Source organism: Protobothrops mucrosquamatus, unplaced genomic scaffold, assembly GCF_001527695.2.
Source record: "Protobothrops mucrosquamatus isolate PMUCROS unplaced genomic scaffold, P.Mucros_1.0 scaffold_166, whole genome shotgun sequence".
Classification (NCBI taxonomy): domain Eukaryota; kingdom Metazoa; phylum Chordata; class Lepidosauria; order Squamata; family Viperidae; genus Protobothrops; species Protobothrops mucrosquamatus.
The window spans coordinates 113,751-135,211 of record NW_015386242.1 but is presented as its reverse complement, the minus strand read 5'-3'; the positions used below and the strand labels follow the sequence as shown (position 1 = coordinate 135,211).

Genomic DNA, 21,461 nt, shown 5'->3' with positions numbered 1-21,461 from the left:
GCTGGAAGCAAAAATTATTCAATAGTAATTATATATATAGTAGCCATGACCACTGCAATAAACTATTAAATCAAAAGGAGTTCTTTAGTTATGGACTGTTGCTTATAGCACAACCAAGTGTAGATGTGGGTCTCACCCACTGCAGCTACAGAAATAAAAAAGAAGTTTGTCCCTTATTTATTTGTGTAGGCAACAGAACCAGAAAATGTCCTAAACCATTTTAAACGCTAATGTTCAGAATGATTTTTGTCTATTCTACAAGGCAGTTTTAATTCTGTGACCTCAGGCAATTTTATACCCAATGCACCATATTTACAGCAAGATAAAAGACAAGGAATTTTCACAGAGAACATTGGAAGATGAAACTATAAAAGAATTTCAAAGCAGAATAAGTATAACAAACTCTTTGCATAAGTACTTGAAAGTCCCTCTCAAGGAGATCAACAGACCTTTTAAACATTTCCTATACAAGATTAATAATAATCCCAGCGGTTTTATGGAACTGTCATAAAATTCCCAATGTTTGTTTGTGCAATGACAAAGGAAATAATAATTAGCAATAAAACTGTCAGCCCAAAATAATATTGCAAGTAATTACTGTACATAATTACAACCTTCCATATCCTAATGCCTTCTAAAAATATTGGGATGACAATTCCAAGAATCCCTACCAACTGGCTTTTGGCTAGGAATTCTGGGATTTCATGACCAATATATCTGGAGGGCATTAGACTGTAGTAGAAACTCCAGCAAAGCTCAAGCAAAGTGTATAAATATTGCTAAAAGACATAATGGAAGAAAATAAAAGCAGTCATTTTAGTTTTATTTAAGACAGGGGTGGGAAACTATGGCCCTTTTATGACAGGTGGACTTCAACTCCCAGAATTCCTGAGACAGCCATAAAGGGGCCATAGTTTCCCCATCTCTGGTACCTTTTTAACTTGAAAAGGTGAAATCTTATATAACCTATAGAAAATTTATGTAGCTCAGGATTGAATGGTGAAGTCCTTGGTTCTGTCTAGGCTTGTAGACAATTCATTACACTAGATAACGTAAGTGGGAGTGAGTGGGGGGTTGCTCTCCAGTTGTTACCTGGTTGTTATCTTGTTCGGTAATGTAAGGGTCTGCAAGCAAAAAACGGAGCTCAGAGATAATCAAGATTTCCTCATATATAACCCCCCCATCAATAGTAATAAGACCCCCCCCAAAAAAAGAGCTGTCAGTGTTTCTCAACCTTGACCATTTTAAGGCATGTGGACTTCAACTCCCAGAATTCCACAGCCAGCATAGCTGGCTGTGGAATTCTGGGAGTTGAAGTCCACATGCCTTAAAATGGTCAAGGTTGAGAAACACTGAGCTAGATCAACACAGGATATGGAGAGTGCAATTCGACACGAGTCTACTCATGAGTAGTCCCCCTGAATCCAGGAGGCTTGCCTTCCTGATAAAGAAAGGCTGCGTGCCTCTTTTCCCTGAGGGGGGAGGCCGCTGCTCTTACCAGTGATCCCTCCGCTGCCTCCATCGCCTCCGTGCCCCTTCCTCTTCTGCAAGATGAAGTAAGGGTTGGCCCGCTCCGTGATCCACAAGGCATTGGCCAGCAGCACCTCCTCCGGGTTCACCCACATCCTCCCGGCCGAGACAAAGGCAGCCCGGGGGGGGCTTCTTTTCGGCGGACGCTCTTCAAGAACGCAGCCTCCGTTCGCCCTCAGCGCCCGGCCCGGTCCGGAGGGGCGCCGCCAGCAGCTCGACGGGGCCACGGACCATGGGTCAGGGGGAAGGCAAGAAAGAGGCGCGGCATGCCCGCTGAGCCTCCCGCGTCCTCGGCCAGAGGTAGGAGCAATTATCAGGCTCGGTGTGGACGCGGGAACGAGCCGAGAGCGGTGACCTCAGAGCGAACGACGCGGCGGCTGAGCCCGCCCAGCCTCACTCCTGCCGGGCGGTAACGCCATCTCCCATCCAGCCCATTGCATTAGAGCCCCGGGAAGGATGCGGTTGCAGAAGGAGGACCGCATCCGACCAAAACCCAGACGAGGGAAGCGAGTGACGGCACGGAATTGCCTTCTGCGCAAAGAAAGCTCGGAAAAACCCGCCTTCCTTGTATAAGTCCCCGCCGTTTACGCGGAGGAGGCCAGGTCAGGTGTATCAATGAAGGCTAGAGAGCTGCCTGGCTCAGATCGGCCGCCCTTCCTCCACCTATCAGTGACCTATAGACCTTTTAGTCCCCGCCGTTTACGCGGAGGAGGCCAGGTCAGGTGTATCAATGAAGGCTAGAGAGCTGCCTGGCTCAGATCGGCCGCCCTTCCTCCACCTATCAGTGACCTATAGACCTTTTAGTCCCCGCCGTTTACGCGGAGGAGGCCAGGTCAGGTGTATCAACGGAGGCTAGAGAGCTGCCTGGCTCAGATCGGCCGCCCTTCCTCCACCTATCAGTGCGCCAGCGCCTTTCGGAGCTCGCAGCTGGCAAAGCCCGCAGTGCCTCCGCACGGGTTACACCCCGGATTTCGGATTGTCACGTCCTATCGCCCCTACATCTACCGGGCTGAAAACTCGGACGACAAACCTATCCGGGCTGGCCACGAAATGCCCGCTCCCCGAAATGGGACGCTGCCACTGTCCGACAAAGGACGTCGTGGAGACGGCCGGCTACCCTCGTTCAAGCGCACTCAAGGCCAAAAGAGGTTCAGCATCCTCCGCTGGGTTGCTAACGTCGCGATAGCTTAGATCGCCCAGCCCTGCCCAGTCAGGATGGCACCGACGGGAAACACCCCGGACCGCTCCGCTCGGCCGCGGATCTCCATCGCCCGCCCGAGCCTATCGCCTCCGGAGGGCCGACGCGCCGGGTTCCAAGGAGGCGTGGCCTCCGCTGGAACAACCTGCGCAGCGCGCGGTGGTTGGCTTGGCGCTTCCTGCAATCCCAAGAGCTGGTCACGCGGTCTCTGCATCCCTCGCTTGGCTTCGAAGCCCGCAAAGCTCCACCCAAGCGGCTGGAGCCGGCTTAAGGGCCCCGGCGGGAGCTTGTCGTTTCGTGAACGGTAATGCGGAAGAAGAGACACGTTTTCCCCTCTTCTGCCCACAGAAGGTGCTGGCGAGACAGAAGTAATGGCCAATTTCTGTTTCTAAGCGGACTGCGTTGCCAGTCAGTCGTTCTATCCGCCCGGTTGATTTATTGAAGACATTTCTGTCCCTCAAAGCAGGTGTTGGCAAGGGATAAAACTATAAGCACACAAAACCTTCGTCATCAATAAATACAGTTAATCAGCATTATTAGATTGGACGAGAAAAATTAGACCACCCTCTAGTCTAGAGTCTAGGTAGAAGCAGAGGTATGAAGCCCAAGTTCTTTACTGCCATCTGGTGGAGGTCTGAATCGTTGCCGTTCAGATCTTATAACCCAGTGGTTCTCAACCTTTTTAATGCCGCGACCCCAACCGGTCGTAAGTCGAGGACTAAACCGGTCATAAGTCGAGGACTACCCAACCGGTCGTAAGTCGAGGACTTTCCCTGCCCGGGAGTGCCGTGCATGCATGGTTCTGCCCCCTGCGTCGGCCAAGGCGTAGCTGGCAAGCGGCAGAGACGGAGCAGGCCGACCACCAGCTGGCCCAGCCCAAGGCACCCGCCGGAAAAGGGGGAAAAAATGGCGGACAAAAAAAATGGACAAAAAAAAAAATGGCGGACAGCCTTGCTTGGCGACCCCCGTGAAATGGTCGATGGACCCCAAATGGGGTCCCGACCCACAGGTTGAGAACCACTGTTATAACCCAAGATAACAGTACAGTAGTTTTTACTAGGTATGGAAATAGTAATTTGTGGTCCTGTGCCTTACAGTTTGTTGATATTCCTGCATAATAGTTCCTATGTTTGAGAAGATGATTTTTCACTCTTGTAGTGTTTTGTGCAATAATATTATTTTTTAAGCTAGGGAGCTACCATTATAGCAATCCTAGAAGATGTTTATTTGGCTACTTTTTTTGTTATGGGAAGCTATATCTCTAGGTAAATCATTCTAAAAGAGATACCCTTGAGATTAAGGCTCCAGCTTTATGGTTCTTTTGTGAGTGTTTTCAGGTTGACTGACTTATCATATTGGGTGATATGTTAGCCTTCCCTCAAATACATTAGGTAAATGTCCATAGTTTGTTTTGCAGGCTGTGAATGAGTTAGTACAAAGGTGGTTCTTTATATATCTGTGAAATATATTTACATTAAATTTATGGCCATGCAAAATTGATTATACATCCAATATAGTATTACCAGACAGGTAAATACAAAAACAAATAAGAATTGGAAACATCAGAATAACATAAGATTGTGGGAGGCTTATGTTTGTTTGATTTTGAGGACAGAAAAGAAAACATAGAAGACCTAATAATAAGCATACTATTTAAACCCGGCAGAAGGGGGAATTTAGAAGCTTAAGAGCTTTGTGGAAAATGCCTTCCCTCTCTGTTTATGGCTGTCATATTTGTTATTATTATTTTGCTTCTAGATTGGTGCACCTCATCTTAAAAATATTTAGTTTTGGAGAAAGAGCTTAACCTAAGCAATATCAAAGTAGATAAGACTTTGTAGTACACACTCTAGCATTGCAAACTCCTTTGAACTTTTGGTCTGTGGTGGCTTGTTTTTCAGGTAGCTAAAGGGCTACAAAAAGATTCAAGAAATTAAACGAATAACACAGAAATGTACTTGTAAGTCAATTCAGAATTTCTGCCACTATAGATTTCCAAGAATATTACATTACAGGTAGTCCTAAGGTAACAATCACTCCTTCAGGGATCATTCAAAGTTACAATGGCGCCGAATGGTTATGACTGGTCCTCAAAGTTTTAGCTGCCCCAGCCTCCCTGCAGTCATGCGCTCATGATCTGGACACTTGGCAACTGTCTGTCAGCCTTTCCAGTTAAACCAGACAGGAAACACAAGCTAAATCTACTCTATTGTAAGGCTACATTAACAGAATCTTGCAAGTCTGAAAGTACAAAACTTCCTACCACCATTTTTAACTGCTTGATCCATTAGGGTCGGTCCTTTCTAAGATTCTTTTTCTGATTTTAAGTTTCTGGGGGCTCTTGTTGCTCTTGTCTGTTTCCGAGGCAGCATGTCTTCCCCTCTTTCCCCAAAGTCATCCCTCCATTCCATTTCACTGGCTCACACATGGTTGCAGTGTCCTGTGGTCACATGATCACCATTTGAGGCCCTCCCTTCTGTCCTCCCACAAGCAAAGCTGTTGGCAGAAAAGCCACTAGTTCCTCTTGTAAGTTACTTCCATTCCCACTATTTTTCTTCCCCATGACTCTGGGTATGAAGTATGAGATCCTGGGGATGTCATGTGTAGCCAAGCTTGCATGGTGGTACAACAGCCACCTGAACACCCTCCCAGTTACCCCCAGCCTGGTTGCCTTATGTGGCACCTTGGCGATCATTGACACCCTCTTGCCTCCAGCAGCATCCACACCCGGTTGTGTTCACATTGGTTGCAACAATTACTTGCATATCCTATGCTCAGCCATGCTTGTGCTGTAGATACCACTTACCCATTCTCTGGCCTGGTTATAAGATTCCCAGGATTCGCAAGTTCCTGTCAGCTTCCCCATTCACTTTGCTTGTGGCAAAAAGTCACAAAGAGGTCCTTGCTTAATGACTCACATCCTCACTTAACAACAGCAACTAGGAAATGCCGGGATTGCCATTATTAAGTGAAACAGTTGTGATGTTGCCATTATCACTGCATTGCTTAGTGATGGAAATTCCAGTTCAAATTATTATAGCTAACCAAAGACTACCTGTAATAGTAAGTGGGTAGTCTGCACAAAGTTTGCAACCCCAATGATTTTTGATATAGCTGATGAGGTACTCGCCTTCTTCTGCATACACAGCTAGCCTAGTAATGAATAGATCGTGATCTTTTGCTGCTAGTATGAACAGAGGAATAGTAAACTTGAATGACTTCAATGGAATTGTAAAAATTATAGGACATGATGCTCTTCCTGTGACTGTGCTCAGGAAGAGTTAGTTGATCCAGGAAAGAGTGTAACTATTACACAACCCACAGTTACTCAAAGGTCCTGGCCACAACTGCCATCTGTTCCTTAATATTTATCAACAAATGCCTATGAAACAAATTCCCTATTCTGTCAAAATAATATTGAATTGTTATGTACTTTAAAAAAATCAACTAAAATATTTAGTATTCAGCTTAGCATTAAACTCCAGTAGCTTACATGTAGACACACTATGTTACAATATAAACTTCAGAATTAAAAACAATCATTGATGTCAAAAAGATGACATTAAAGCTTTTAAAATTCTAACTGCATTTAACTGCTGCATTTAAACGTGATCAACACCAATTTTCCCCATCATGTTGTGTTCTTCCTAAAGCATATGGAATTGTTTGCAATTGCTTATGCCCAGAATTTTGTTAATTCATGATATGAATCTTTATAAGATAGATTAGCTTGAGTTAAATTTTTCTTATTCTGTCATGGTCCTGGAATGGTTTCAGTCTTCCAATAATTCTGAGTATTAGGATGTTCTACATACATGAAAGAAAGGTTAATCTACTACAAAGTGCACGAAGACCCCCAGCAACTCAAAAGAGGAATATATACATTTAAGGCTGCCAGTGGCTACTGGCTATGATTGCTGTATTTATCTATAGCAGGGGTGTCAAACTGCCAAACGCGGGCTGAATGTGTCACGAGGAAACCGCGCCCACTCCATTGCCGGCAATGGGGGAAAACTTCTGATATGTCGTGCGATGTCACATGACTTTGCGAGTTTGACATGTCTGATCTATAGGATCAAAGATATGTTGCTGAAAATAACACCTTTTATGGAATACTGGTTGCCGAAAGCTGGCTTCTTCTAGAGTTCATCTGTAAGTAAACACTCAGAGCAAATTCTAGAAGAGACATTTCAACTGGGAAGATGTCAGTGGTCAGAGAATGGGCATATTTAAAAATAAACATAAATCATGTGCAGACCTAATACCATGGTCTAATGCAGGGCTAGGCAACCTCGGCTCTTTTATGACTCATGGACTTCAACTCCCAGAATTCCTGAGCCAGCTATGCTGGCTCAGGAATTCTGGGAGTTGAAGTCCATGAGTCATAAAAGAGCCGAGGTTGCCTAGCCCTGGTCTAATGCAAAGAAGTAATCTGAAGTAATAGAAGCTTCACTTCATCTATCCCCCACAACCACAGTTCCCAGACCCCAACCAAGCAGGAAATTACTGTTAAAATTGGTTGAAGTCTGTAATATGGCTGTGACCACAGAAATTACGTTACTGTTGTTATTTCACAAAAAAAGAACACAATTGGTTTGTTAGTAGTTTGTAAAAAAAAAACCTGCCTATTTTGCAATGTCAGTATGCAGTTTTGTGTCATAGGACTCCCAGATGTGTTAAGGACTGAGAAAAACCTCATTAGTAATCAGGTTGGCACCTTGGGCTAAGCTGACATTTTTTGCTATATTTAGGAAATGAGTCAGCGCTTGGTGTTACAACTGCTGAGAATCTCAGTAGACTGATATCAGAGCTTTATGTAAGCCTTGGCTAAAACCCACCAAAATACAGAGTGTAGAGTTAAAGCTGATTGGCACAGTTGTTAGAGAAACACAGTAGCTTTCTTGGCATGTTGTTTTATTTCTCCAAAAAAAAGGACTTGAGGCAAAGAGAATATTAAGCATAACTTAATCTGAAACATGAAGAGAAACAGCTTCTGTGAAATTTCATTGAGGGCTTCTTAATACCAGTCTTGCTGTTGTGTAAATGAGCAAATAGGGATTTCAGATTCATCTTTCTTGTGTTTGGAGAAAAAGGTTTATAATTTCCCAAGCCTCTTCGTGTTAATATCATGCTGTTCTACAAATTACATAAGGTATAAGACAACAGAAATGTGTATACAGAAATTTGTATAGCAGAAATATCTGTTGTAGCTTCTTCCTAGTCACTCCTGTGTTGAGGCAAAGAAACTGGCAAACCTGCCTCTTTTAGAGTTCTGGGAAGTGATAAACCTCTGCCCAAAAAGAGCCCAGCTGACAGGCCACTGAGATGGTGGACAGCCTGGAATGAAAAAATCTGTAGGCTGAGCTGTTCTAGAATACCAGCAGACCATGTTCTGAAATAGCCTAAGTCACAGGCTACCACCATTGTACATTTCTCCTTAGTGACTCTTTATTCAGCCAACTTGAGCAGTGGCGAACTCTATCACAGGTGGCTGCCAACCTTTAAGAAGAAACATTGCTGAAGGTTTTTTCCAGCATTGGTGATATTAATTGCTAATGACAACCTTGGAAATGTGCGAGGGCAATTCGGAAATAAACCTCCATTTGGTTATCAATGACAGACACTCGCAGATACAGAACTTTTATTATACACATTAGAAAACTACAACATTGCATTACTTTTCGACATAATCGCCATTCAAATTGACGCATTTGTCATAATGTCTTACAAGGTTTGAAAATTCTTAGTAGTAGTCGCTCGGCACCAAATCTGGGCTATGGGAGTGGTGGTGCTCAAAAACATCCCAACAGAACTCTTTCAAAAGTTCTTGGGTGCATCTAGCAGTGTGCAGGTGAGCATTATTGTGAACCAACACCACAACGGAAGTGGTGCCATAGAAAATCCTGCCAAATGTGAAGATGCCAAAGGAGTACTGCTAGTGAAGTTCATGGAGCATGATTCAACCATCAATTCAGAAGTCTACTGTGAAACATTACAAAAACTCAGTTAAGCCATCCGTAACCAGCCTTGGGGCATGCTGACTTCCGGTGTGGTGTTGGTTCACAATAATGCTCGTCTGCATACCACTAGATGCACCCAAGAACTTTTGAAGCAGTTCCGTGGGATGTTTTTGATCACTCCGCCATAGCCCAGATTTGTCTCTGAGCAACGACTGCTAAAGAATTTCAAACCTTGTAAGACGTTATGATAAGTGCCTCAATTTGAATGGCGATTATGTCGAAAATTAATGTAATGTTGTAGTTTTCTAATGTGTATAATAAAAGTTCTGTATCTGCGAGTGTCTGTCATTGATAATCAAATGGAGGTTTGTTTCCAAATTGCCCTCGTAATACAGAGGTAGTTGAACTTGGATAGGACATGCTTCTTCTTTGGAAAGTAGTTTATTCTTTCTTCCTTGAAACTGTCCATTGATACCATCTCAATGATAGTTATTTTTCAAGATCAAGTAAAAACACTACTGTGACATCAGTGAATACAAAAGGAATGGGAATGGGATATATTTTTCTCCAGGAAAAAGTAAAAAAAGTCCTTTAGAACAGTGTTTTTCAATCTTAGCAACTTTAAGAAATGTAGATTTCATCTCCCGGAATTCCATTACTCTTAAAGTTGTCGAAGTTAAGAAACATTGTCCCAGATAAATGTATATCTGTTGAATAGAAATGAAAATGATTGATGAAAATCCTTAAACTCACAACTCATGGTCAAATTCAACACAATTTCATGGTATTTAACAATTGGATTCTGGTTAAGATGGTGGAGAGAGCGGGAGATCTGGAGCTGCTATTCTTGTAATGTGTGCTGTATGCTTTTTTTCGTAGTTTGAGGGATTTTTTTGGAGTGGCACTCATCTGAAGGAAATTGCACTTCTCAGCTCAATTTGGATTTATTTGGCAACTTTGCTGAGGCAGCTAACCAGAGATCTGTGCTGGAGGATGATAGCCAGTGCTTTTTTTGTAAAAAAAAAAAAAAAAAAGGTGCCGGAACTCACACATGTCATACAACCCGCCTTGCCTACCCTACAAGGTTCCATCCAAAAAAGGTGCCGGAACTCCGTTCTGGGCGTTCTATGACAAAAAAAAAAAAGCCCTGATGATAGCACTTGCTGTCTTGTGAGGTTCACAGTGTTTGTAAACTGGACAGGCTTTTTTTAATTTGGTGGGTGAACTTTTTTGGACTGGCTTGGCTGAGGGGTCTGCTGCTCTGTACAGGGTGCTCTGAGGAGTGCTCATGCTGTTTCATGGTGGACTGAGGAGTGGGCCAGAGAACAGACTACAGCAGGGGACAAGCTGTTTCTGTCTCTTTTGCACTTGCCATATTGACTGCATTTTGGGAGCTCAGCAATGCTCTGGAAGAGTCTCCTATTTCACCATTTGCTCTGTCATTGAACTGAGACTTTGGAAGTGTGGCAATGGCCAGGCTGGGGAGGGGTTGCTATAGAGTGGCATACTACTGTGGACCCCCCTCCCTGCTGATACCTTTTTGTCTTCTCTCCTGTACCCCTGAGGATGAAAAAATGCTGCTGTTCCCATCTAATGGTGAAGTGCTTGAGAATTGGGCTGTGGGTTTCCCACTATGGACTTCTTTTTTCTCCTTCCTCTGGGTGAGAACAAGAGGTGGAACTGGTAGGAGGTAAATAGGATGAGAGCTTCTACCAGTTGGGGAGAGCATGAGGGTGGTGGTGCCTTTAGATGCTAGTGGGTATGAGTGAGTGTGAGTTGATTCCTTCCTTTAGGTGAGAGGCAGAAGAAAAATTGACAGAGGGTGAATGGCCTCTCTGTATCTTTCAATTGGGATTGGGTGGCATGGTGCTGTGCTGGCTCACCTCCTTTCTCTGGGTCTGGTTCCAGTCAGTGGTTGCTGGACAGGAAAGCCTATACCATATGAAGTGCTGCAAAGTTCAGTACACTCCACTCTTTTGTTTACATCTATATAAGGCTGCCAGGTGAGCTCATCCATCACCATGAGATGAAGTATCATCAGTACGCTAATGATACCTAATTATATACCACAAGTAAATTAAGTGATGCTGTGAACATTTTTTTTAATACAAGTTTTATTGATTTTTTTCAGTTTTTACATCAAGGTGCTTAGGAAACAGTGTGGTGATGGGATAATCAATTATCCAAAAACAAAGTCATTTGTATATAGCTCAGGTTAACTCATTAAAAATTCCCTCTCTAGTTCCCTCAAGTAATATACCTTGTTCAGATTAATACATTTCTAGTGAAATTCAATCAATAAAATTATCAATAACATTTTAACTCTACAAATCCCAATCCTGTATTTAAGCTTTACAAAATTCCAATTACCGTATTTCAATTTAGCCATAAATGAGTATATTGTTTATACTTCGGGTATCTCTAATTTCCTTCTTTTCATAACATAATAATTATAATATCTAAAAATAAACATATTGTTCCAACAATTACATTGTTATATTTCCTAAACATATTCTATTCTTATTCTACTATTTACAATACCATGTCTTCTATTTTCACAATCCATTTTCTTATTCTCATTGCATTACAAGGTGGTTATCATACATAAAATAAACATATTATTTCAAAAAATACATTTACTCTATTTCACATATATATTCTATTAACCAACAATTTTCCTCTCGCTTATAAGTCTGAGTCTTAAACCTTAAGTCAATCGGTGTCTCTGAAAAGCCTTTTTAACCCGTTACATGCAATTTTAAGTCTCATTTTTAAATCTTATTCTGGCTTTCTTTTTGTGCCAAGCAGGTTTCCATAACAGAGCCTCTATATCAACAAATAAGTCTCCCTTTATTCCTCGTGATATCATTTGGGTCAAGGGAGAACGTCCCATCCTTTGTTTTAGGAACCTGACTCCTTTGTGGTTAATCTCTTGTTGCTTTAAAAATTCAAATCTTGATGTTTGATTCAGTTGAGTAGCACACTCAGTTGTATCCAATGTTGTGATTAATGGTTGGTTATCACAGTTGTCATAGTTCTCAATGAATCGTATTTGTACATCAATTCCTGTTGCTTTTGGAGTTGTATATGGTTTAGTTAAAATTACTTTTTGATCATCAAAAATCTCAGTGGGTTGTATATTGGATGGTATAAAATCCTCTTTGGTGTTGATTGGTTCCTCTTCTGTGATTTTTTGGCCTGTAGAATAGTCAGTTGAAGTCTGGAGGTCAGTTTGCAGATTTGAAGTAGGGTTTTTGACTTTTATTTCTATAATAGTCTCTTTTATTTTGGCACATACTTGCTCAGTGATTTCATGATTTTTTTCCAGTATAAGTTTACAGTTAAGTTGTAAATGGGATTTCTCCATTTCAGTGGTAGTTAAAAGCAGTTCTTTAATCTTTTAGTGGAGGCTATATTTAATAACAGTTAGCCAATGTCCACCCCCACAATTTCTAGCAGCTGTTTCAACTTCTTTATCTTTTCCCTTTTATGATAAATTGAAGGTCAAAACCAACCTCAACATCAAGAAGAGAAAGCAGTTGCAGTTTTTGAGTTTCACTACAAAATGTCCCCAGTAGATTATAAAATCTTTTTCCAAACACCAGTAAAATTTTTCCCAATTAAGGAAATAGGAAAAATAATATTCTCCACATATAGACTAGATCAGGTAGTAAAATTCTGTAATAGGGGTTTTTCTGGGACCCCAGAGTATCCACAAGTAAAAATAGTCATTGAAGTTAGTTATTCTTTCCTTTTATACAAAGCTTTTCTTCCCATACAGACAGACGCCGTTCTCTCAAGGCAGGGAAATAATTCCAAAGGGGCTTTTTATAGAAACAAAATAGGGTAAAGAGAAGAAGGGAAAGGTCTCGCCTGGATCATCCACAGTGGTTATTTACGCTTAGATATTCTTGTGACTTTCGGCTGGTGCAGCTAGGTGATCGGCCATCTTACTGGGTGATCTTTGCTCCATTGGTCCTAAGGAGCTACCTCGAGCCGCGGAAGGAGCTGTCGCACTCCCGCCGTTGACAAGGAGCCTCCTCAACGGCGGTCGCCCCTCCAGGGCGACTTTCAACTCTCTTCAGGGTCTACCGGCGAAGAAAAACCGGCCGGCGAAGAGACAACTCTCTCCGAACGACTGCTGGCGCCACGAACCGGAACTGGAAGTCATGCTGTGAACATTTTATCCCAGTGCCTGGAGGCTATGAGGATCTCAATGAGGAAAAACAGGTTTCAATAAGATTGAGTGGCTTTGGGTTTTGGGACTTTCCAGTTCTAGGATGATTCCATCATTGGTGCTGAATGGGTTTGGCACTACCTCAAGACAGATCTGGTGTACAATCTGGGGGTCCTCTTGGACCTGCTTGGGGCAATCAGGGCTGGGAGGGCCTTTGACACAGCTTTGTAGTTCACTTGTTCCTGGATCATTGGGCCTGCTCATAGTCACTCATGCCCTAATCGCCTCTCATTTGGACTTTTGTAATGCACTCTATGTGGGGCTGACCTTGAAGAGTATCCCATCAGATCTGACAGAGAAAGCATGCTGTGGATCCTATCTGTTAAGGAATTACACTTGGTGAGTCCAGGAGGCAGTATTTCTATGCCATGGTGCTTGCTTTATGGACTCTTCTCTCCCCAGATGTGACATTAGCTCCATCCCATTTAACATTCTGCAAGTTCTTCAAGATCTGGCTATACCATCAGATCTGCAGGTCCCAGGGGACCTGGAAGATTTTGGTATGGCTCTCCTGGATACATAGAAATGGACCATATTTACACATCACTAAAAAAAGGTAAAAGAGCTAAGAAGGAAACAAAAAGACCAGAATACATCTCTTTCAACATTCGTCACCCAAATAAGCAGGGATTAACATCAGGCAAACAGTCAAGCAGAAAACAATATGGTAATCAAGATACTACACCCATATCAATACTGGTAGGGCAAGCTACTATATATAAATAGAAGGCAAAATCAACACTCATGAAGTTACCTGGTTGGGTAATGAAATATCTGTAAGAAATCAAATTAAAAGAGCACCAAGGACTCCATAAAACAATGCACAGTATTAAGTATTAGTATCAGCCACTAGATGGCAATATAAACTTTCTTGATGGAACCCGCAAGATGAAATTATATCCTCATGGTGTTTGTTTAGTCTAAATTCTGCCTTTCATTAAAGAAGGCAATATAAATATTTTCTCAACCAGCCCTCTCCAGTTTTACAAACAACTATGTGAGGTCAGGGAGAAAAAAAAATCAAAATCCATTACATTATTTTTAGAATTAATTGAAATATCACAAAAATAATCATCTGGTGACATAGGACAACAGGTAGCAAAGTTTTGTTTTTGTTAAAATGGACCCAATATTGATAAAGTAGTTGAATTCTCCTGGAGCTTAATCCAACTCTGAGGTCCAACTACAGTATAATATAGCTATTGTATCCAATTCATGATGTGCACCATCAAGTGGTCTGGGGGGAAAAAGGTAGGACTTATCTTGTGCTTCAGAGTAGAATTCACAAAGGTTCATCAAATATAAAATCTGAGAAGATGCTTCAAAATTATAATCAAAGAAAGAAGGTGTGTATCTTGAATAATGACTTGGGGAGGTTCATCTCCATTAGCAATAATGAAGCTAGATGTTTCTTCTGTAAGCAGATTCGTTCTCTGCTTGTGATGTGCTGCTAAGCAATGCCAAAATCCAAGTTAATCACTGGCTTAGTTGGAATGCTAGAGTAGTCACAAAACAAGTTTTATAAATTGCAATATAATGTCTTAAAAATCAAGGAAACCACACCAGGATACCTGTGAATTTAGTCAATGCCTTAATTGGGTCAGCACAATTAAAAGCCAACACAGTTGTTACTTGACACATTCTTTGTAACAATTATCCAATCTAATATTGTGCTAAAATCTTCCAATTCAACAAAAGTTATTTTTCTTTTGAGTTACTACTTGTTTCCTTTGGAGCTTTTAGATTTCTTTGAATGGTATTTCATGTAGTTTAGTGGATGCTGCTATTATGTTTTTATTACTATTATTCATCTCCTTGCCAGTCCCACCATCCTGAACTCCTGAATGGAAAAAGGCCAGTGATGGGAATTCCTTCGACATGCCATCCCCTTAGGATTGTATGGGAAGTAGAAATGTAGGTTTGTTGCAGAATGTTGAAGACATGTTTGCGTTATGTATCATGTTCCAAATGAATGTCAAGACCACATAAATGTCTTGGGCATTCATTATGAGTTAATTAGTCTTATGTCACCCCCAGGAGACATTTACTAACATTTTCTTCATCTTTGGCTGGAAAGTTTTCTTTTTCCATTCAATGTGAATGATGAGAAATAAAAAACCTCGCCATGTAACTTTGGAGAGAAAATTATTTGAAAAATGTTGGTGGCCCCTACTGTAGTTTTTAATAATATAGATGAATGGGGATGGGTGGGAAATATGCATTCCTCCCTATCCTACTGCTGATTAAGATGAGATTAATTGCAATTTATGTAAGAAAATCCAAGCAAATCAATTCTGCATAGGAAGATAAACATCTCAGACTAACAGTGCTTGCAGTGATCCAAACAAACAAAGTTGTTAGAATAAATTATGAGCTTAAAAATACTTTTTAAATAGATCTCCTAAGAAGTCACCACAAAGTTCTCCTAATTTGACTGATTTCTTCCTTTCTCCTTTCCTCTCCTGCAGAGTTTTTCTCTCATGCATAAACAAATTGTGTTGTGTGCACAGTTTTAGTCATGCCGAAATTGGAGGGGAAATTCTATGGGATGTATCCTTTACATTTATTTTAATAGCTTTTCTTTCCTAATTTGCAATTTCCATCATTTTTAATAAGGCAATCAGTAACTATTGTGTTTTCCTAATATCTCTGGAGAACAGCCAGGTAGGGAGAACCCAAGTTAAGTTCTTATATTTGCAGGATAGAATGGGGTGATGATCCTTGCTAGATTCAATTTCAATTCAGTTCCATTTGTTTCAGTCAAAGATAAGTCAACACAGCAGTGCAATAACCTGCCCACCACATGTCTATGGAGATTCCCAGTAATCCAGGTTATGGTTGACCCAAAGGTGCTTCTTCAAAAGGCAAGTGGACTTTTTCTTGAAGATATTTCACTTCTCATCCAAGAAGTTTCTTCAGATTCTTGAATGAACAGAATGAATGAAAAAAACTGAAGAAGCTTCTTGGATGAGAAGCGAAACGTCTTCAAGGAAAAACAAAGGAAGTCCACTTGCCTTTTGAAAAAGCACTTTTGGGACTACCCACCACATATCTTCCTCACTGGCCACTCTGGTGCGACGGCTAGATCTTCAAGCCAAAAAGTTAAAAAAAGATCTTCAGGGAATAGGAGAGAGAGTGGCTCACAGGAGAGTATTTTTTATAGAGATGCTGCTTGTGAAGGGCAGAAGGAATGTTGCAGTCTGGAACTTGAATGGACGGAAAAGGAGAAGGTAAAATCAAGGCCTTTTCTCTAGGCAGCTTCCAAAGTTGTTGGAATACACAAGTCCAGGGATTTCCTGATATGGAACAACATTTTATATTCCACACTTCATGATGCAAAAATAGAGTTTTTATTTCAAAATGTATATATATCTTAAAAGAACTGAAGCACATCAATAATGAAACCACATCTAATTGCTTATGTTCTGCAGAAGGTACAGAAATCGTTAAATCATTTTGCAAAAGGAATACAAATGTCTTTTGTGAAACATTCTTGTAACTTCTCAGTATTCCATAGTGAGAGCTATGTGTATGTGCTGTAAAACAGAACAAAATCAGATTTTTTTTAAAAAAAGAAATCTGCTCTAAGCAACCCATGACTTACAAGACAGTGAAAGGAATACACTTTAGAGAGAGGGGGTTGTCACATTTGTAATGTATCCATCTCAATAAATTGGGGGGCAGTTAATTCTTACTTGTTTGGCTTAGGGAAAAAATGCCTATATTGCTTTTAGCCCAGTAGCTTTAAGATTTCCTCTAGAAATTCCCCAAGTATTGATGTCAAACTAATTGGTTCTGTGGGTGCCTGGATATTCCTTTTTCCTCTTTTTGATATTTGCCTCCTGTAATCATCTGGCATTTTACCAGTTCTCCAAGATTTTTCAAATACAAAATGTTTCAGCAAAAATTCAGCAACTTCAGAATTTCATGTCTTCCTACTTATTTAATCTTATTTCAAATAAATACTGCAGGCATTAGGGTTGTGCAAAGAAGAGATGCTTCACAAAGTAAGTGGTACAACAAAACAGGCGCTCTTGAAAGATTGAGGCAACTGTACCCTCCAGATGCTCAGCATGGCTGCTTTGATAATCTTCCCCAATCACTTCTGCATTTGCACACAAGTTCAAGAGCTTGCTTCCCCATCAGTCCCAGGAGTGAAACAATGCATGCACAGTGAGATGACTTGGAAAAGATCTCAAAGCAGACTACTAAGCCTTTGAAAGATGTAGATGTCTAAATATGCTTCCCAGCCCCAACATACAGTTTTATCAATGATTCTATCAGTTTCCTTTGTTCTTCAGTTGCTAACAGAACAATTATTTTCAGAGAAGGCTGAGCCAAAATAAGACTTGGTATTTGGTATAATGGCATCTTTACATCAAAAGTTTTTTGTTAAGAAATGTAGACCTGAGTAGACCCGAACAAAACACTTTAATTCTCAGAATGCTGCTTATCTTGGAATTGGTTATTCTGTTTTTCCTCTTTATTTATAGATGCTGACACCGTTTCTCTAGCTTTTAAATGTACTCCTCCTCCTGTTTGAGACGGTTCTTTCCCTTAAGATTTATAATATCAATGACATGTTGTATGAACAGATCACAGCAGCAGAACCAGCTGTGGCAAGCATATTATTCCTTTTCTCTCATGACCATAATTTAAATGAATCTTAAGAATAAATAGCAACAAGAAATAAGAAAGAAAATAGGAAGAATTGAAAGAACAAGGGTTTAATAAATAAATAGGGGAGTCTGGTAACATTTTTTTCTGACAGGAATTAGTTTTGTGAGTTATCCAAAGCTTATGCTGTTAGTCTGAAAATGTGCTACCAGATTCCTTCTGATGTTGGGATACCAAAGACTAATATGGATCTTTTCTTACAATGATTAACAATAAACAAGAAAATATTATTTATGTATCATCTTGAAAGCATGACAGTGGGATTATAAAGAAAGCCTCTTGGGCCCTTCATGTGTAAGGCTATATTAGAACATTTCCCAGCACTGTTGAAAAAAATGTATGAAAATACTTCTGGTTTCCTCTTTATGATTTATGTGTTTTCTTCTTATATGAAGAGTCGTTTTAGCAGTTTTGCTGCATCATCAGACTGAGCCTAGTCACAAGATTTAGTTCTGCTCTTTTTTTTTTAAAGAAATGGGAACATTTGTCTTGTGATTTCCTCAATTCATTTCAATTCCTATAGTCAAGAACTGTCATCTAGAAGATATTATGGATAGCTGGTATAGCAAGCTTGGATCTGAAATTCAGAAAATTAATTGAAATACCTTACTTATCCCAGCCTGAGTATCTTTTTAAGTTCTGAGACAGGTTAATCTATTCTACTAGAAAATGAGCCAGAATGTTAACAAACATCAATTTGGATACCCATTTAAAATACAACTAATTTATGTGGAAGAAAAACATTGACATTGGCATGTGAATGAATAAATAAAGAATAGATCTAATTTCTCCCTATCAATCAAAGTGTATTTTTCCATGGAAGTATAAAAGAAGCATTTTTGCAAAGAGATCACTGAGAAAAAAATTCTTTATTTAAATGAAGAAAACATGTTACTGCTTTTAATCTTAAATTTAAAAGAATGGTAAATTCAGATTGTGGAAATTATACAAGAGTATGTATGTGTGTGTTTTGATACATTCACTTCCATTCTTCAAGATTGCAGCCATTTCACTTTCCAATTGTAGGTATACCACTCATTTAAATTGTTCTATCACTTATTTACATTATACCTTTTTAATTTTTTATAGTTCCAGAATATTATCAATGGATGCAATCCATTTGCGATATCAGACTGGGAAACTAAACTTGGAGAATATGCAGCAATTACAAAATTAACAGTATAATTCATGACAGAAGCTTAACTAAATTTAAGCAAGAATGGCTGACTTATATATCACACATTACATCACAAAGCAAGCATATACTTACAACTCCTAAGTGGTGGAAGGAATAAGTAAAAGTACTTATAGAAATTGAAAACAATTTCTAATACTTATAAATATATTGACTGTAATTATCAGTTGGGCACAGTGGAAGGAAATAATAAAATTTATAACCAAGTAGTTTTTAAATATTTTATTGAATTTTCCTTTTTCTATGTATATTTTTTCTTTGTGACTATTTGTATTTAATTTCTGAAAAATACAAAATACTTAAACATGGACGAGATCCAGACTTAAAACATTGAAGAGGTACCTGGAATCATTGGCATTTGGGCAGGAAACTATGCTTTTTTTTACCTGTTTATTTGTAATTAATACTGCAACCTCGTTGATTATAAGATACAATTTTCTTTGTATAAAATACAAAATGCTATGAAGTGGCTGCTGAATTAAATTTCTTTTGCTGCAGCTGCTATGAGAAACAATTTTTAATTCCTTTTTCTCCACATAGAAAATATATTAACACAAGAAAATGTGAAAATTCAATTGAATGGATTCCATCAAATTCCATGGATTTTTGTAGATTATAATTTGTAGCACCCAGGAATAGTATGTGAGATGATTTCAAGTTTTGCTGTTGTGAGAAATTAAGTTCAACCAATACATTTGTTAAGAAAAATGTATGACACTTCTCAGATATTTTTATTAAAAAATCCTTGCAATAAAATTGCTTAGAACTCACAGTCCTTCAGCTTTTACAGTTGCAATATTTTACTAATACAGAATAACACAGTATCACATATTTACATTATAATTCTCTATATAACAAAAATAGCCATGTTTTACTACCAAATAATGTTTTTCCAATATTTCTCCTGACCCTTACGAAGTTCCTGTCTCAACTGAAAAGTACAGAAAGGACAACAATAAAGAAAAACCAAAGTGTCTTCCTCTTGATTTTAGGCAAATCCCTTTAGTGATAGTGTCTGACTCCCACATTTTCCAAGTGATATAAAGTGCATTGGAAAGGAAGGTGAGAGACATAAAAAAGCTACAGAAATAAAGTAACGGGAGATATGCTAGTGACTGAAATATATTTGCAACACTTCACTAAATATTGTTGGAAAACAAATGCTTCACAAACCACTGGTGCATTGCATAGGCATACACTCCACATAATATAGCAAAAGATCTGTTTTTAAAGAAAGCCTTTGCCTATACAAATATTAATGGGCGATCGTGATGATTTCCATCTTCCTTTCTATTTTGCTAATCAAGTTGAAGAATGAAGACTAGGCTGTAAGTTGTGCTGGATTGTTTTCCTGTCAAACGGAGTGGGGGGGACCTAGAATAGCTAAAACTTAAAAGATTAGTAGGCTTTTAGAGGAGACTTACTCAACAAAAACAAAGCACATGAAAACAAAAACTCCCCTCAAGCACGCAATCTGTTCTAACAATTTCATTGCCTTAGGTTTTTCTGTTTAGTACAATCAATTTATATAGCACTTCACATATTAGCATGACTGAAAGGCCAGCCTGTCTCAAGTATTTGGAATGGCAAGGACAGATTACAGTATTCTTTCTTCTGATTATTTTAGCCAGGGCTTTTTTTCTCATAGAACGCCCAGAATGGAGTTCCGGTACCATTTTTGGATGGAACCTTGTAGGGTAGGCAAGGCGGGTTATATGACGTGTGTGAGTTCCGGCACCTTTTTTTTTTTTTTTTTTTTTAGAAAAAAAGCACTGATTTTAGCCATCTCTGACTTCTTCAGAATATTGGCTTGCTACTGATCAAGACACTGGTCAGCACAAGCACTGACCCTGGTCACCTTGATAGCTCTTCCTCTAGTCTAGGCAGATATTGTTAACAAATAGCAGGTTTGATGTAATTCAAATGGGAGATACAGTTTTGTCCTCTGAAACAAGGCAGAGAGAAAGCTGAAAGCCAAACCATGGCTTCTTTTTAATTTGCAGTTTATTTTCTTCCTCCATTTGTAGGAGCCAGGTTGCTTGTTTGCTAATAAGCCAAAATTCTGAAGAGTTCTTGTTTACAGTGTCATATTCATGTTTGTATGTAATCTCTACTCTCTATTTTTAAACTGGTTTTAAAGCACAGTTATAAATTTTTAAACAACGAATTAATGCTACAACAACTTTTAGATGAGTGAAAGAGGAAATGGCCTTATGGCTTTACAGAATGCTAGGCAATCAGCATAGACAGAGCTGAATCCAGCTTTAAACAGAAAAACAAAGGTTTTCCTGAGCAAAATTCTGAAGAGCAAACAGTACACCTGAATAAAACTCAGCAAAAGTGCTGTCAAAGCAGGCTCCTCATTCAGATATAAATTGGGAAATATTCCAAATCCAGCAAATAGAAGCAATTTTTTGTTGAAAAACAGAAATTGCAAAAAAAAGTAATTAGAAATAATTTAGTTGCCATTATTTAAAAGGAATTTTTCTAGTTTTGTCTTTAAATTGGCATTTGCTGGTATAGTGTGCAGTCTATATGATACAGCAGGAGAAAACTTTGGAGCTAATACTATAATCCAAATATTTTTGTCTTTATTGATGAAATTCTTTATCAAATGTTTTTGTGTTTATAAAGTACTTTAAATAAAAAATATTTTTGAGAAAT

At 39.5% G+C, this 21,461-nt stretch overlaps 1 protein-coding gene across 1 annotated transcript in view; it reads right to left on the bottom strand.

Annotated features, from left to right (window-relative positions):
• Nucleotides 1–1,625, bottom strand: part of TBC1D9 (TBC1 domain family member 9) — a 46,769-nt gene extending 45,144 nt beyond the window's left edge. Inside the window, exon 1 of the mRNA XM_015821584.1 lies at nt 1,499–1,625. Within this exon, the coding sequence (XP_015677070.1) occupies nt 1,499–1,625 (127 nt within the window). The remainder of the gene's footprint in view (nt 1–1,498) is intronic.
• Nucleotides 1,626–21,461: the final 19,836 nt, after the last annotated feature.